At 59.0% G+C, this 16,023-nt stretch overlaps 1 protein-coding gene across 1 annotated transcript in view; it reads left to right on the forward strand.

The window, feature by feature from the left end:
* The window catches only part of Phf2 (PHD finger protein 2), a 56,936-nt gene that overhangs the window by 25,342 nt on the left and 15,571 nt on the right, over positions 1 to 16,023 (forward strand). Inside the window, exons 4-12 of the mRNA XM_077105631.1 lie at positions 2,331 to 2,491; positions 6,348 to 6,489; positions 9,692 to 9,878; positions 10,712 to 10,874; positions 11,941 to 12,028; positions 12,454 to 12,560; positions 13,052 to 13,143; positions 14,227 to 14,316; positions 14,890 to 15,258. Coding sequence (XP_076961746.1) covers positions 2,331 to 2,491; positions 6,348 to 6,489; positions 9,692 to 9,878; positions 10,712 to 10,874; positions 11,941 to 12,028; positions 12,454 to 12,560; positions 13,052 to 13,143; positions 14,227 to 14,316; positions 14,890 to 15,258 — 1,399 coding nt within the window. The remainder of the gene's footprint in view (positions 1 to 2,330; positions 2,492 to 6,347; positions 6,490 to 9,691; positions 9,879 to 10,711; positions 10,875 to 11,940; positions 12,029 to 12,453; positions 12,561 to 13,051; positions 13,144 to 14,226; positions 14,317 to 14,889; positions 15,259 to 16,023) is intronic.

Raw genomic sequence — 16,023 nt, forward strand, 5'->3', positions numbered from 1 at the left:
GTGGAGGAGAAATTTCTCTTGGCTTCCAAAGCTTCCTTGGAAGTGACCTTGGTGTCCCCCAGCCGCCCCACAGCAGTCTCCGTACAGTTTCTTCTTTCTCACCTTCCTCTTACTCCTGCTGGTTTATCTTTAGCTCTGTTACCATGTGGTCCAGCCAGTGGGCCCTCTTCCATCCTGATCTTAACTGACTTCTTGGCAAAACTGGGCCGGGAGCAGTGGCACACACCTGTAATTCCAGTGACTTGGAGGCTGAGGCAGGAGGATCGCAAGTTCAAAGTCAGCCTCTGCAACTTAGTGAGGCCCCAAACAATTTAGCAAGACCTTGTCTCAAAAAATTCACTCAGTGGTTAAGGCACCCCTGGGATCAATCCCCAGTACCCAGACAAACCAACCAACAAACCCCCCAACACTGGAGGCTGCCGCCCTCTTCTCTCTGGAGCCCTGTGCTTTCTTGGGTCTTCCTCCCCCACCTGCTTTCTCTCCTGCGGACTCCCCTCCCGGTGGCATCACCTGCCAGGGGCTCTGTTCCTGGCCCCGCCCTGAGGCTCCACACCTGTCTCCGTCTTCTAGCTGTTCTGAGCGCTTGACCTGTAGCTCCACTGCAGGATCCGACACACACCTCAGACCAGACATGTCCCCAGCTCAGCAAGGTCTGCTCCTTGCTCCCCACTCCGGCCCCTTCTCCATGGTCCCTCCTCTCCCACCAGTCCCCTGCCACCCACCTTGGCCACGTCCTCTTCCCTCACCCCCGTGTGATGGAGCAGTGGGTGTTGGCATCTCCTGAGCCCCCTCATTCCCGCCTGCTCACTATCCAGGCGCCCACCGAGGTCCTGAGCCTCCTCCTGCTCCTGCCTTGGTTCTGCTGTAGTCCCCTGTCCCCCCAGCAGTGGACAGAACCGCAGGCTGTCACCACCCTGCTGAAACTTGTCCATGCTCTGTGCCTGCAACACGAGCCCTGGCCAGGTGGACGGGCCCTCAGTCCCCAGCCCCCTGTCTTTCCTCACACCTGCCCTCTACTCTAGGCCCCGAGGCCTTGATGACGCAACTTCTCTCCCCACTCCTTAGGCCCCTTCAGGCCTCTGCCTGAGAGCTGTGTCTCCGTCGGAGCCTGTTCTCAGGATCTCCCAGCAGCGGCTCCTCCAGCACAGCCTGGACCCAGGACAGTGCCCACACACAGGGGTGGGGTGGGGAAGGCATCCACTGTGGGTGGCCGAGGAACCCACATGCTCTTTGGGCTCCCGCTTCCCCTGGAAGATTGTCAGGGCCTGTCCAGGCTCTGAGGCTGTCATTGGACCCCTCTGCCTGTGGGTCTCCTCATGCCTCTGGCCTTGTGATGGCAGCAGTGTCCAGTAGGGGGCAGGCCAGGATGGATACCCTTGTGAAGGTCACAGTGCCCATCCTGGTGGATGCCTGGTCCTGGCTTGCCACCTTTTCTGGGCCAGGAGTGTGGGGCAGACGGGGCTGGCCAGTGTAGGAGGTGGAAGAGGCCTGATTTTTACAGCCGCCTCCCTGTGGGGCTTTGTTCAAGGCCCTCCCAGCCATGGAGCCTCTTCTGGGTCCCTTCTGGGGTCATGGACTCTGTCCACCGTTTTGATGGCTCCTTCCCTTGTCAGTGTTGACCCTGATGGCCACTATTTTAGCTGGGTCGAGTCTGGCTGCAAGTCCTGTCAAGGTGATGGGGAAACCAGGTCCCAAGGCGGGTGAGGGAGAGGCTGTGAGGGCCTTCCGTGTGGCCGCCTTGGGCAGCTCCCAGGCTCTGGTGAGGGATCCCAACTCAGGGCGAGGAGGTGGTGGTCCCAAAGCCTTGTGTTATCACGCCGTGTCCCAGGGCTATGGTGGGAGGTGGGAATGGGCTTCAGGCCTGGGCTCACTGAGTCCTGCTTGATGCAGCTCTCCCTGGACACTACTCCTGTGTGGCTCATCCTGTTGGGGCCTCCTGGCCCAGCCCACCCAGAGGCCAGGGGAGAACCTGCTCTTGTCCTCACCCTTTGGGCTGGAGCCGGGCAGTCAGAGGGGGATCCCTCCCAGGCTGTGGGGATAACAGGAAGGGCAGTGGTATGCAGGGATGTGGCAGTCTCAGTGTCCCTTGTCACCATGGGCCCTGATGGCAATGATGGGAGCAGGGTACCTGGTGGTGGGGCTGCAAAAGCTGGCCCCATGTCTGCCTGTGACTGCGCTGGTGGCCCCAGAGAGGTGCTGTGGGCCAGCCTCCTTCAGTGGCCTGGGAGGCTCATGGCCAGAAGGTGCTTGTCCTCTCCTGCCGGGGCCCGTCCAGACCTGTCTGGCGCTGGCAGCTGTGACCTGGCCTCTGACCTGCCCTTCCCCTGCAGTGCCGAAGACGTGGTGTCCCGTGTGCCCGGCAGCCAGCTCACCCTGGGTTACTTGGAGGAACATGGCTTCACTGAACCCATCCTTGTCCCTAAGAAAGATGGGCTGGGCCTGGCTGTCCCCGCCCCCACGTTCTATGTCAGTGACGTTGAGAACTACGTGGGTAAGTGCTGTCCCCTTCCCACCTCATGGGGGTCTGAATTGTGAGGCACTGGGGGTCACCCACTGCCCAGGGCAGACCTCCCCAGCACCGTGGCCACATCCTGGACATAGGAGCCTGGCAGGCCCAGTTCCTTCCGGATGACCCTGGCTGCAAAATGGGGCCGGTCGGGTCCCCCTGATTCTCCCAGTCTTGAATTCCACTATTGCTGGGTATCAGGTGGTGGGAACGGTGGGTCCCTCCCCTGCCCTGGCTGCCAGCTGGATCCAGGCCTGCTCTCCCTACGCCGTGATCTGCTTCCCCAGTGCCAGGGCCACCTACCTCTCCTGGATTCTGCTAGTTCCTGCTGATGCTGGCGGCAGCTGCCTTGCGTGTCCGTGTATAGCTGCAGCTTGTGACCCTCTGTCAGGGCACGTGCAGGTGGAGGAGGGTGTCTGTGTGGCAGACATGAGGCAGCACCCCTGGGGTAACTCTGGCAGGTTGGGCTCCTCGGTTGCTGGACTCAGGTGTTCATGGGAGGGGGGTCCTGGGAATGGCTGGTGGGGAAGGAGCAGAAATCCTGGAAACACAGCATCCAGCATGGGAAAGGGTCCGGGTGTGGGCGAGGCCCTGCAGCCCAGCAGCCCCTTCGCTCTGACCTTGACGTCTGTGAAGCCCACGGTCAGGGGTGTTGGGGGCTAAAGCGAGATCATCTGTGAAAGCCACCAGACACACGGAAGCACCCCCCAGGAAGCTGCCACGTTCCATTTTGGCAGTGGACAGGGGCTACATGTGACACTGGGGCTTCCCAGGACAGGCCCTCAGATTCTCGCAGGGAGAAGAACATGCCCCGAGGGAGCCGCAGGGGAGTGTCAGAGGGGTCAGGGAGGCCTCCCCCCTGGCTGCCGGTTGGTGGTGTTGGGGTCTGTGGAAGAGGCTTATTCTGTGCAGTCCTCCTCAAGACGGCGGGCCACTGGGTCACTCTGTACCAGCCATGCGTAGACAGGGACATTGGCAGTTCACAGCCGCCTTGCTCCACCATGCTGGAGAGTGGCCTCGTCTTGGCCATCTCTGGGCCAGTCTGCCTGTCAGGGTTGCCTTCCTCTTTCTAACACCAGGCCTGGCTGTCCTGCTGGGCATGGAGCGCAGTGGGAGCGCCAGTATCCAGTGCGCACTGCCCAGCACCGGGCCCTGTCCAGGCTCCTCCCACGTAGGAGCAGGTGTCGTCCCGCTGGCAGTCCTGAGAAGTGGGGACCCACAAGGGCCCTGGCCCCTCCATGGGTGTCCCTGCGGGGGCAGGAAGAAATGGTCCTTAGTGGTATTTATGGCCTCCTACAGTCTTTCTTTTTCCCCTTAATTAAAAAAAATAATAATTGTGGAGTTTTTTAAAAACACATCCAAAGTGACAGCGAGCCCTGTGCACCTGGCACTGGCCACGAGCCCCAGCTTTCTGTTCATTTTCTGCCCACCCCACTCTCCTCGCCACTGGAGGGTTTTAAAGCAAATCTCCACATACATCTTTCTGCCCATAAAAACTTCAGTGCGTAGCTGTAACAGGTTTTTAAAAATGTGTAATCACAATTTCATCCTCACACTCCGTAGTGCCAACGATAATTCCTCAATAGCATTGAAGACCCAGGTTAGTTCTCCCCAGTTCCCTCCAAAGAGCCTCCTTCCATTTGGCTGTTGGCATCCGAATTCAAACAACGTCCACAAGGTGCCTTGCATTTTTGTGTCATCGAAATCTCTTCTCCTCTCTGATGGCTCCTACCCGATCCCATTGTTTTGGTTTATTGGAGAAAGGGATTGTGGGTCGGCAGAATTTCTCACATCTGGGAGTTGGTGGTCAGGGTCCCTGTGGCGCGGCTCACTGGGTCTCTCTGTCCTTGGTGTTTCCTGTAAACTCAGGCTCAGGGTCCTGTGGAGATGGAGCTCCGGCTGGGCACATCTCCTTCTGGATGGGTGTGCCCCCATCTGTGAGTAACCTGCCGTACCCCTCTGGTGATGCTACCCTGGAGTCCCCCCAGTGGCCTTCAGCTCGCTTCCAACTATCCGCTGCACCCTGGCAAGGGGCCAGCTTGCTAGTTCCTTCTGTTCTCCTCCCCCTCTTGATCATGGATCTTCCATAAAGAACTTTTCCTCTTCAGTTATCTGGTAATCCTGGAGAAGACATGGCACACACCTACACTTTAGAAATTAGAAAGTCAGGAATCCTGCACTCCGGGAGCACTGCTATGGTTTATATCCATGTCCCCCAAAGGCTCATGTATTAAAGACTTGCTCCCCAGCCTGTGGCACTTTGGGGAGTTGGTGGAACCTTTAAAAGATGGAAACTCCATCACAACCTCAGAAAAGGCAGGATCAATGTTTTTCCCCTAATTTTTCAATTGGTTGATTTTTAGAACAGTGAAGTACCTATATTAGTTGGCTGACTGTCACTAGAACAAAATGCCTGAGCAAAAACTTAAAAAGGAAAAGGGTTTATGTTTTAGTCAGCTTTTTGGCGGCTGTGACTAAATGACCTTGCCTGCACAACTGTAGAGGAGGAAGAGTTTATTTGAGGGCCCACAGTTTCAGAGGTCCCAATCCATAGACAGCTGGCTCCATTCTTCAGGGTCCCAGGTGAGGCGAGAACAACATGGTGGAAGAGTGTGGCAGAGGGGAGTGGCTTTCATGGTGATCAGAAAGCAAAGAGAGAAACTCCACTGGCAGATGCAAATATATCCCCAAAGCCACCCCGCAGTTCCCACTTCCTGCAGCCACCCCCCAATTCCCACTTCCTGCAGCCACCCCCCAATTCCCACCTCCTCCAGCCACCCCCCAATTCCCACCTCCTCCAGCCATCCCCCCAATTCCCACTTCCTGCAGCCACCCCCCAATTCCCACCTCCTCCAGCCACCCCCCAATTCCCACCTCCTGCAGCCACCCCCCAATTCCCACCTCCTCCAGCCACCCCCCAATTCCCACCTCCTACAGCCATCCCCCCAATTCCCACTTCCTGCAGCCACCCCCCAATTCCCACCTCCTCCAGCCACCCCCCAATTCCCACCTCCTGCAGCCACCCCCCAATTCCCACCTCCTCCAGCCACCCCCCAATTCCCACCTCCTCCAGCCACACCCCACCACTTCAGTTACCACTCAGTTAATCCCTATCAGGTTGAGACTCTTACAACCCAATCGTTTTTCCTCTGAACCTTCTTGTGTGGTCTCTCACGTGAGCTTTTGGGGACACCACATCTAAATCCTAACAGTTTATTTTGGCTTGGCCCCGTAGTTTTGGACCTCTGATGAGTGTGCCAGGTCACGGTGGGTAGAACAAGCTGCTATGTCACGAGCCAGGAAAAGAGGAAGAAGGAAGGACCAGAGTCCCCCAGTCCTCTTCAAGGGCATGACCTAATGACCTCCCACAAGGCTCCTCCTTTTAGAGGTTCTGCCATCTCCCAGTGGCACCACAGGCTGAGGACAAAACCTCATGGGCCTTGGGGGACACTTATCCAAACCATGGCATGGCCCTCAAATTGAAGGGTTTTGACTTCTTAGTCCTTAAAATACAGAATAACGTGTCCCGGGTGGCGTTCAGGGCGTGCTGACACTGAAACGCAGTGTCGGTCTGAGATGCAAGTTGACTCGGCGTCAGCATGCTCACCAGGGGACCTGGCTGCTCACCACCTCACAGTGTCTCTGGGTCCTGTGACGGGGGAAGGGAGCACTGGGCACTTTGAATCCAGGGGAATGGCAGGCAGGAGAGTTCAGCACCCAAAGCCTCGGGGCCAGGCCCACCCACACCACATGCAAGGCACTGAGAGTGTGTGTCCACCCTGGGCTCAAGGGAGGCCACTTCACTTCCTTGGTGTTCTCATGTCCTCCTGCGGCTTCCCAGGGCCAGAGCGGAGCGTGGACGTGACAGACGTCACCAAGCAGAAGGACTGCAAGATGAAGCTGAAGGAGTTCGTGGACTATTACTACAGCACCAACCGCAAGCGGGTCCTCAACGTCACCAACCTCGAGTTCTCCGACACCAGGTGACCGGGCCACCCTGGAAGAGGGGGCTAGAGGGGCCTGGCTTGGGGACCGACCCCTGCTGCGGGGCAAACATCACGGGAGTGTGACGCGCTGGCCGCGGCACATGCTGGTTCTTCCTGTTTCTCTTTTCAAGTATGGAAGTGTGAATGGTGTGGATAAGAGAGCAAGCAGAGGAGGCCCGTCCCCGGCCAGGGACCCTTGGTGAGGTGTGGAGTGGTCTCTTCCAGGATGAACACAGTGACACACTCCTGACACGCCAATGTATGACACGCTCACCAGCACACTCATGACACACACACAACCACAGGCACGCTCACCACATGTCCACCCATATGTCACTGAGATGCTGAATCACTGTCACACTCACCCATTGACACACCCACTACGCATCCCTGGCACACTTACACCTTCAAATACATACGCAGACACTTGCATTCACAGGAAGTCCCACTGCTCGCCTACCCTGCACCCTGCCTCCCCAGGCCTGGCTCCCCTCGCTGCTTAGGTGATGAGGTTCCACACGGGTGGCCCTGTGGACCTCGTCCCATGGTTCCAGAGTTCCAGGTGGTAGTTTTGGTTTTGTTGGTGACGCTGGGGCTGGAACCCAGGGCCTCCTTGCTGGACAGGAGCTGCACGCAGTCCTCAGGCCACGCAGTCCCCAGCCCACAGCCACTGAGCTGGCAACGTCTCTATCCGCTGGTTGCATGCGGCCTCCGTCCTCTCCTTAGGACCCTGCTCGCCTCCAGACTGTGTACTTGGCCGTGGTCAGAGCCTGCCCTGCCCACCCCTGACCCCCAGTTCCACTGCCCTCCAGCTGGCCCCTTGGGAAGGACCTGGAACACCGTCACCATGGGCAGGAGTGGCTAGGAGGGATTTTGTTCTTGCATCATTTCCACCATGTCTGCTTCCAAAAAGCACCTGACGTAACCCATGTGCATATAGGTGGTGGGGAAAAATCAAAGAAAACCACACCAAGGATGAATACAGGCCTGGGCCCAGGGCCACAGAAGGAAGGGGACTGGACACTGGGTTTGGTTTGAGCCTCCTGACAGCAAAGGCACAAAGGGATGGCCTTTGGTCACAGAGAGGGCAGCTGCCTGTATGTGCACGAGACTCTTCCCAAGGCTGCACTCCGAGCGTGTATTGCGTTGGTCCCTAGGACACAGTGAGTCATTTCTCCAGCAGCTTCATTTGCTGTCCTGCTCTTGGGGTCCTTCCCCAGAGACACCTGGTGACAGATGGTGCTTTGGCCTGGAGCTTCTCCTTGGGCCTCTCAGGGACGTGTTTTGCCACCTGTGTCCCCAGGCGCAGTCTGAGGCTCTTATTGAGCACTCGTGCACCTGAGTGTTCTCCTGGTGTGGGCCAGAGCCGCGGCAAGACTGGGAGGGCAGCAGTGTGCCATGTCTGGCTGGCCGGTCATCCTCCAGAGGTCGGCCAGGCCACCAAGATGAGGCCCAAGCCCAGGGCATCTGGGGCAGCCCTCAGGGCCTGCGGTGACCAGTGTGCACCACCCCTCCAGATGCCCATGGTGCAGTGGGTTGAGAGCCATGGGCCAGCTGCCTGTCCTCTAAGCACATGCCTCACACCAGACTCAGGTTGCCCAAGCAGGGACCCTTTCCTGCAGGCGGCACCTTTCACTGGGGGCAGGGAGCCCTCTTACAGGCCAGGGACCCTCTCCTGAGTGCAGCAGGATGCTCAGGGCGTGGACTGGGGACCTGAGAACTCTCATGGGGGTGGTCGCAAGAGTGTTGCCGGAGATCTAAGGGTGAGGGTCTGTGGCTAAAACTGTTGAACAGGTCAGGGTGGCAGGATCAGGCTTGGGATTGTGGCAGTATTTTGATTTAGGGTCTTTAAGATAGAGAACTTGCTGGGTGCGATGGTACACGCCTGTAATCCCAGAAACTCAGGAGACTGAGGCAGGGGGATCATGAGTTCAAAGCCAGCCTCCGCAAAAGTGAGACCCTAAGCAACGGGATGTGGCTCAGCGGTAAAATGCCCCTGGGCTCAATCCCTGGTAGGAAGAAAAAAAAAAGTAAAGAAAAAGAGAAAAGAAAAAAGAGAACTCCCTTCCACTGATTAGGAGAAACTCAGATGAAAATGAATATTTCATTTCTTCTTGGTCCTGGGGCTACAACATCTGCTTAGAAGAGTCACCCATGGAGGTCAGGGAGCACTGGAGGGGAAAGAGGGGGCAAGAGCCAGTGACCTTAGGGGTCCAGGTCTAATTCCAGCCGGCTTCCTGTGTGGAGTTGGAGTTGGTGACTTCCAGCAGACAGGCCTCTGTCACCAAGAGTCACCCTGTCACCAAGAGGTGGTCATGGTAGCAGACGTGCATAGTCCAGACCGACAGAGAGGCCACCAGGGCCAGTCAAGCATATTGTATGCCACTCTCCCATGGGGAGGTGGTCACTAGGGCAGACATCTGGACCAGCCACATTGAGGAAGTGGGAGGAGGCTGGGAATGGAGACTGTGAGGGGTGACTGAGTGCGACTTGTGGTGTGGGAAAGTCCAGCCTTTGTTTAAAGAGGGTGTCACCAGAGTGCGCGTGGCTTCACACGAGGTGGAGATGGGGATGTGGGGGGCTGGGGAGGAGCTTCAGATGGAGCAAAGGGGACAGGAGACCCCTGTATGGCCTGAGGCAGTAAAAAGCTCCAAGACCTGGTTCTCCAGGGTGGCCAAAATGTCACCACCCAGTTGCTGCTGGCCTTGACATTTTGACGCAGTATTATGCGGTTTATGCAGGACATTGACATTCAATGGAATCAAGGCTCTCTTCACCTTCCCCACACCCCATGGGGATGAGTGAGCGGGATCTGACTGTGCCCTGGTGTGCAGGGAGGGTCGCGGGTGAGAAACCTGGACCTCAGGCCCTTTTAGGAACATGGATGTGGGCTGACGTGGAGTGGGGCCGGCTTTCCAGTTCCTCTGGGAAGGGGTTCTCCTCCTGGGGCGGTGGGTCCCCAGGCCTTCTCTCCCTCTCTTCTGCATGTGGAGAACAGCAGTCTTGGCCTGCGTGGCCACAGCCAGTGGGCTCAACTCACCCTCTGCCGTCCTCAGTTTGCCTGTCTGTGACATGGGAGCAATGCCGCGTGGCCCATGGGCTGTGAAACAGTGGGAGACATGCTCCTTGCCTGCCCCAAGCTTAAAAAAAATGGAAGCACTGGTTCCCATCACCACTGACTCTCCTCTCCTGCCTCCAGAATGTCCAGCTTCGTGGAGCCGCCTGACATTGTGAAGAAACTGTCCTGGGTAGAAAACTATTGGCCTGATGACGCTCTGCTGGCCAAGCCCAAAGTGACCAAGTACTGCCTGATCTGTGTGAAGGACAGCTACACAGACTTCCACATCGACTCTGGGGGAGCCTCTGCCTGGTACCACGTGCTCAAGGTGAGCCACGCCCTGTCCCACTCGGGGCACGCCTTGCCTGCATATGCACCCTGGTCCATGCAGTTCCCCCAGAAGTTACCCCACAAGAGGGACCCTGGACTATCGGGCCCTGGGACAGGAGGCTGTGGAGATGTATCTGGGTAGAGGGGCAGGGGTGCACTGAGACTGGTGACATGCTTGTGTCTCCTCTTCCTATGGGACTGAGGCTCACTGACAGTTGGGTGAGACCACCGGGGGTCCCGTGTGCAGAGAAGGTAGAGGTGTTGGGGAGCCTTCCCGGAAGGGAATTAGCCACAGCCCGGACTCTCATGGCAGCCAGCCCAGCAGGAGCCTCCCACTGGAGGAAGCCAGAAGAAAACCCAGATGCCAGTGACAGCAGAGTCCCTAAGCTTAGTTTCTCCAGACCACCCGGGGCTTGGGTTGGGGGTGATGGCCTTGGCCCATCTTTGACCCAGTACACAAAGTCTCGGGTCTCAGTGCTCTGTGCAGAGCCCTGCCTGGTGGCCGTCCTGCAGGTAGGAATGACGCGCCTGTCAGGGTGCTTTCCAAGTCAGGACTCGTCACAGCAGCACCAGGACATCTTTGCTCTCCAGTCCCCCAGTGTCCCCAGCACTGGGTGGACACTGCTTCCCCGTGTTCTGTCATCTCCAGCACCAGGGGGCTCTGTCCCTTTGTCTCCCATTGTACCCAGCACCGGGAGGGCTCTGCAACCCTGTGTTTCAGTGTCCCCAACACCAGGCAGGCTCTGCCCGTCCCACAGCATCCTCAGCCCTGGGTGGGAGCTGCCCCCATGCCCCTGGTATTGTGGGTCTGCCAACGGGCTCTCTTGACAGGGGGAGAAGATCTTCTATCTCATCAGGCCGGCCTCGGCCAACATCTCCCTGTATGAGCGCTGGCGGTCGGCCTCCAACCACAGCGAGATGTTCTTTGCCGACCAGGTGGACAAGTGCTACCGGTGCACCGTCAAGCAGGGCCAGACTCTCTTCATCCCCTCAGGTGAGCACGCTGGCTCCGGGAACGCGAAGTTTGGGCTTGCCAGCCCTTCTCAGGGTCGCTGCTCTGTCCCTGTGCTGTGTCCCAGCCACTGGCTCCCTGTTCCACCCAGTCCTTAGAGAGGAAGAGCAGCAGGCTCTGTGGTAGCCGGAGGCCTGGGTGCCAATCCCGTTTGGTCAACACTGGGACTGCCTCTGGGCTGTGTGGCTCGACTCCCTGTGGCTGAGCCACCAGCCTGGGAGACCTGGCTCAGAGAGCCCGAGGTGGCAGAAGCAGCCACGCATCAAAGACACCGAGACCAGTGCTGAGGAAGGAGGGCAGGTAGCTGCCGATTTGGATGTTTGTTAAGGGATGTGTTGACCGAGTGCAGGAGAAAGCAGGTCCCGAGCAGCTGAATGTCCCCCAGATTCTTCTGTGAGAGTAAATTCCAGACCTTTTAGCTCCATGGTCTCACCCATAAGTAGTCCACTATCTGAAAGACTTCATTCCCTTTAAGGTAACACAGTTATAATCCTGGTATCCTGTCTTTAAAAGTGAACAATTAATCACAAGTTCACGGTATCATCAAATAGCCAGAGTGTTCAGATTTTCTAACGGTGATATTTCTTTTTCCATTTAAATTCAGGATCCAGATGTCCTCTGAGTTTGACTGGTTTCCAAGCCTCTGAATCTTTGTACTCTCCAGGGCCCCTCTTTCCCTCCCCGTCTTCCTCACAGTCACAGTTATTTTAGGAAGAGCTGCGGATTTCCCGGGGTTTGGCCCTGGCTCCATCCCCAAGGATAACCTGGGGGCCGATGCCAGCTCTCAGGGAGGGCAGAAGCCCAGTTCAGGTTTCTCCTGCCCCTGCATATGGAGGCCTGGGACCTAGCTCATGCTCTGTGTGGTGCAAGGCTCGATCCATCCGCCTGGGCTAGCTCAGTCACGTTCTGTCCCCAGTCCCCTCAGAGGGGGTAAGCAGCCAGGATGGGCTGATAGGACCTGGGCAGGGGAGGCCAGCACCGGTCTGCAGCCTGGACAGGCAGCTGCTGAGTGCACAGAGCAAGGTGGAGCCCCGTCTGTCTCTCGCAGGCTGGATTTACGCCACGCTCACCCCTGTGGACTGCCTGGCCTTCGCGGGACACTTTCTCCACAGCCTGAGTGTGGAGATGCAGATGAGGTAGTGCCAGCAGTGCCATCTGCCCGCGGCGGGGGTTCCCCCGGCTGGGTTGGTGTGACGGACATCTTGGCCTAAGCCGGCTGGGCCCAACCTGTGGATGGTTCTGGGCACCACTGTTGGCCTTGCTGGGCTGGAGGGAGGGCACGTGAGTTCCATGGTCTCACAGTCCCTGAGGGGTTGGGGCTGGGCAGGCTAGTGATGGTTTGAGGTCATTAGAAGCTGCTGCCACCTCTCCTGGACTTTGGCTGAGGTTCCGGGAGCTGCAGTCCACTGCATCCTCCTGATGTGGTCGGTCCTCCAGTGTGTTCCTCTGGGTCATCGTGGCTGTGGCGTGGCTTGGGTAGCGTGGCCGTGGCCTGTATTCGCCCTCTAGCGTGGCAACTTGTTATTCCTTGCACTAAATGTTTTTTTGCTGTGGCTTCCAGGGCATATGAGGTGGAAAGGAGATTGAAACTGGGTAGCCTGACTCAGTTTCCCAACTTTGAAACTGCCTGCTGGTACATGGGGAAGCACCTGCTGGAGGCTTTCAAAGGTATCGGCTGTCCCAGGGCAGGCACTGAGCTGTGCCTTTGGCTGTGGGGTGGACAGACCTGGGATGGGGCTCTCTGTCCTGATCTGGATACTGCTTTTGTGTAGCTTGATCACAGCTCCTTGGGAATAAGAAGGCGCTTGGGGCTGCTTGGTGCAGGACCGTGGGGACAACCCATGGCCTATCTCCTGGCACTCCCACAGTCCTTTGCTGGGGCAGGGCTGGGATACTGGGTGGAGAGGGCAAGCCAGCTGGCCTGTTTCAGGAGCCTGGTGGGCGAGCTGCGGGTAAGATAGCAGGAGGCTGGTGGAGGGCCGACCCTTCCCCTTGCAGGGCAGGCCACCAGGTGGGTGGGCACCCCAGGTTCCAAGAGGATCCGTTGGCAGTTGGGCAGGTGGCTGTGGGCGGAGGCCTCTGGAAGGCAGGGCCTGGGCGCCCTCCAGCCTCTGCTGGGCTGGGTGCCCACCGAAGCTAATGAGCTGTCTCCTCTCCAGGTTCTCACAAGTCTGGGAAACAGCTGCCCCCTCATTTAGTCCAAGGAGCTAAAATTCTCAATGGTGCTTTCAGGTCATGGACAAAGAAGCAGGTAGGTAGCAGGTCACTTGTGTTCTTGGACAGGGGAGTGGGTGACAGGCAGGGGCAATACCCAGGTATGTCCTACTCAGTGGGTGACAGGTGGGGGGCCCAGTCTGGCCCAGGGAGTACTTTTACATCACTCACAGAGAGCTGTCTCCTGCCCACTGATGGAGCCATCTGGGACTCCTGAGGGGGTAAGACATGGGTAGATTGAGAGTGCCCCCCCATCTGGGGCTATGGTGGGGACAGCACCATGAACCTGGAGAGGACAGGAGGACCTGGGAGCAGCTGGCCCAATGACCAGGCATCTGGATCTGGACAGGGAGTGCTAGGGACACTGTTGGGCCCTCCTACTTAGGAGCCACACTATCTGGTGCAGGCACCCAGCCAACTTGCAGTGACCTCAGCTCTGAACCGGCTGTGCCTTCCCCATGACCCCATGGTGCTGGCCCCCTGGAGCAGCGGACACTTTTCTCAAACAGGGCCCAGAGGACCCGCTTCCCGTTTGCATTCTCATTGCCTGGGTTGTGGCTACAGAGAGAGGGGGCGGGTCTGGCTCAGCCTTGGGCACCCTTGGAATCTTGTCTCCTCCTGGGACTGTCATTGTGCAGAGCTACCTGGCCATCTGCAGCCTGAGGGAGGGGGGCTGCCTCCCAGGGCTGGGGTCACCAGCAAGTCCACAGGGACTTTCACAGGGTGGAGTCCACGCAGGGAGCCCAGTGCAGCTGACTTGCTCCTGGGTGAGGCAAGGGGGGAGAGCGCAGCTGGTGTCCTCCTGGGGCCGTTCTGTGGCCACCCTCTCTTTTGGGCCTTATGACTGGCGTAGTCCGGGGGCCCCTGCGCCTCACCCCAGCTACTTGGCCAGGTCGAAGGCTCAGGTCCACCAATGCCCCTCAGGCTGCTCGTAGGAGCCTCAGGTGGGGTCCGAGCCCTGTGCATCGCCTCCGGACCCAGTGCTCCACGGCAGCCTCTCACCCCAGGACAGTTGGGGGGTCCTGGTCCTGTCTGGGTGGGAAGGAAGGGAATAGCATGGAGTCCGGGCAGGGGGCGAGGAGCCGCGGATGGCAGAGCTGGCGCTGACCCCGTCCCGCAGGCCCTGGCAGAGCACGAGGATGAGCTCCCTGAGCACGTCAGGCCTTCCCAGCTCATCAAGGACCTGGCCAGAGAGATCCGGCTCAGTGAGGTGAGGACATGCCTGGGGCGCTGCGCTGGCCCTGGGACGAGGGCGGGCTGACCGCTCCTCCAGGTCTGTGAGCCAGCTTGACCAGAGCTGCCCCACCAGGTGGCTCCCCTGCCTGAGGGTCCACTCCCAGGCCTGGAGCTGGGCTGGGCTCTGGTGGCGGCACCCAGGGAGTGAGAGGTGGAGGGGGCCCCGCAGCTCCCACATGGTGGGGCGTCCAGCAGGGGAACCCCCTGTGTCCAGCCTCTTGATGCCTGCCCATGTAAGCCTGGCAGAGCCTGGCAGCCTCCCTGCTCAGGGAGGACTGAGGAGGCCGAGAGGGTGAGGATCTGGTGCTGATGGCGTCACAGGATTCCGGGGGGGGGGGGCGCTGAGTGTCTTGATGGCCCAGGACAGTGGAGCCCATCACAGGGTGGCACGGGGTGGGCATGTGTCACGTGTAGGCATGGAGTGCTGTGAGCAGATCATAGGGTGGTTTGGGATGGGTGGGCCTCTCTCTGCCTCTCCTGAGTCCGGTGGGGACCCTCCTGGCCATGGTCTAGGGACCTGCGTGACCCTGTCCTTTTCCCATCCCAGAATGCCTCCAAAACCGTCCGACCAGAAGTGAATGTTGTCGCCTCCCCTGATGAGGTCTGTGACGGGGACAGGGAGAAGGAGGAGCCCCCATCTCCCATCGAGGCCACCCCGCCTCGGTCCCTCTTGGAGAAAGTGTCCAAAAAAAAGACTCCCAAGACTGTGAAGATGCCCAAGCCATCCAAAATCCCCAAGCCCCCGAAGCCCCCCAAGCCCCCCAAGCCCCCCAAAACTCTGAAGCTCAAGGATGGAAGCAAGAAGAAAGGGAAGAAGTGCCGGGAGTCATCCTCGCCCACCATCCCCAACCTGGACCTGCTCGAGGCCCACACCAAGGAGGCGCTGACCAAGATGGAGCCGCCCAAGAAGGGCAAGGTGGGCCTGCTGGGTGCCGGGCCGGCGGGACGGCTGGGGCCGCGGTGTCCTTGCCCTCCAGGGGCTTGTGCCTGTGCGGGGAGGGGGCAGCCATGAGGTGGTGTCCCAGAGTGCGCCAGGGGTGTGCTGTGGCGGTCTTCCTGCTGACACTCGGACCGTGTGTCAGGCCCAGACAGTGCCCCGGCCAGCAGTGGCACAGAGGGAGGGGGTACCATTGGTGTCGGGCAGGGGCTGCGCTCAGGAGGGCCAAGCAGCACAGGGAGAGGGTGGTCTTCCGGGAGGGTGGTCCAGCTGGGAACCGAGGAGCTGTTCCTTGGGCTGAGACCTGAGGGTGGAGGAAGCATCCAGGCAGAAGCAGCGTGGACAGCACTGGAGCCCGGAGAGGGACAGACCCAGCTGGGGCACCCACTCTGACTCCAGGTCTTAGGTCTGGGCTTCAGGAACCTGTGTCACTGAGGGTGAATGACCTCCGGGGGGGGCTGTCACCGGCTTCTTGGGGCCTTCCTCCAGGGTCACAGTGGGACACACTGGTAGTTTCTTTCTCAGGATAAGTGTGGATGAACGGATGGATGGAGGGATGGATGGATGGATGAAGGAGGGTTGAGTGGACCATGGAGGGATGAACCGATGAATGATGGACAGATAGGTGGAGGAGGGGCTGGCTGAGCCACATGTGGGCAGCAGGAGGCGGGGCCTTGTGGAGCCAGGAAGCCAGGGCTTGAGGGCCAGGAGGCCAAGGCTTGGGGGCCAGGAGGCCAGGGCTTG

This window comes from Callospermophilus lateralis, chromosome 17, assembly GCF_048772815.1.
Source record: "Callospermophilus lateralis isolate mCalLat2 chromosome 17, mCalLat2.hap1, whole genome shotgun sequence".
NCBI lineage: Eukaryota > Metazoa > Chordata > Mammalia > Rodentia > Sciuridae > Callospermophilus > Callospermophilus lateralis.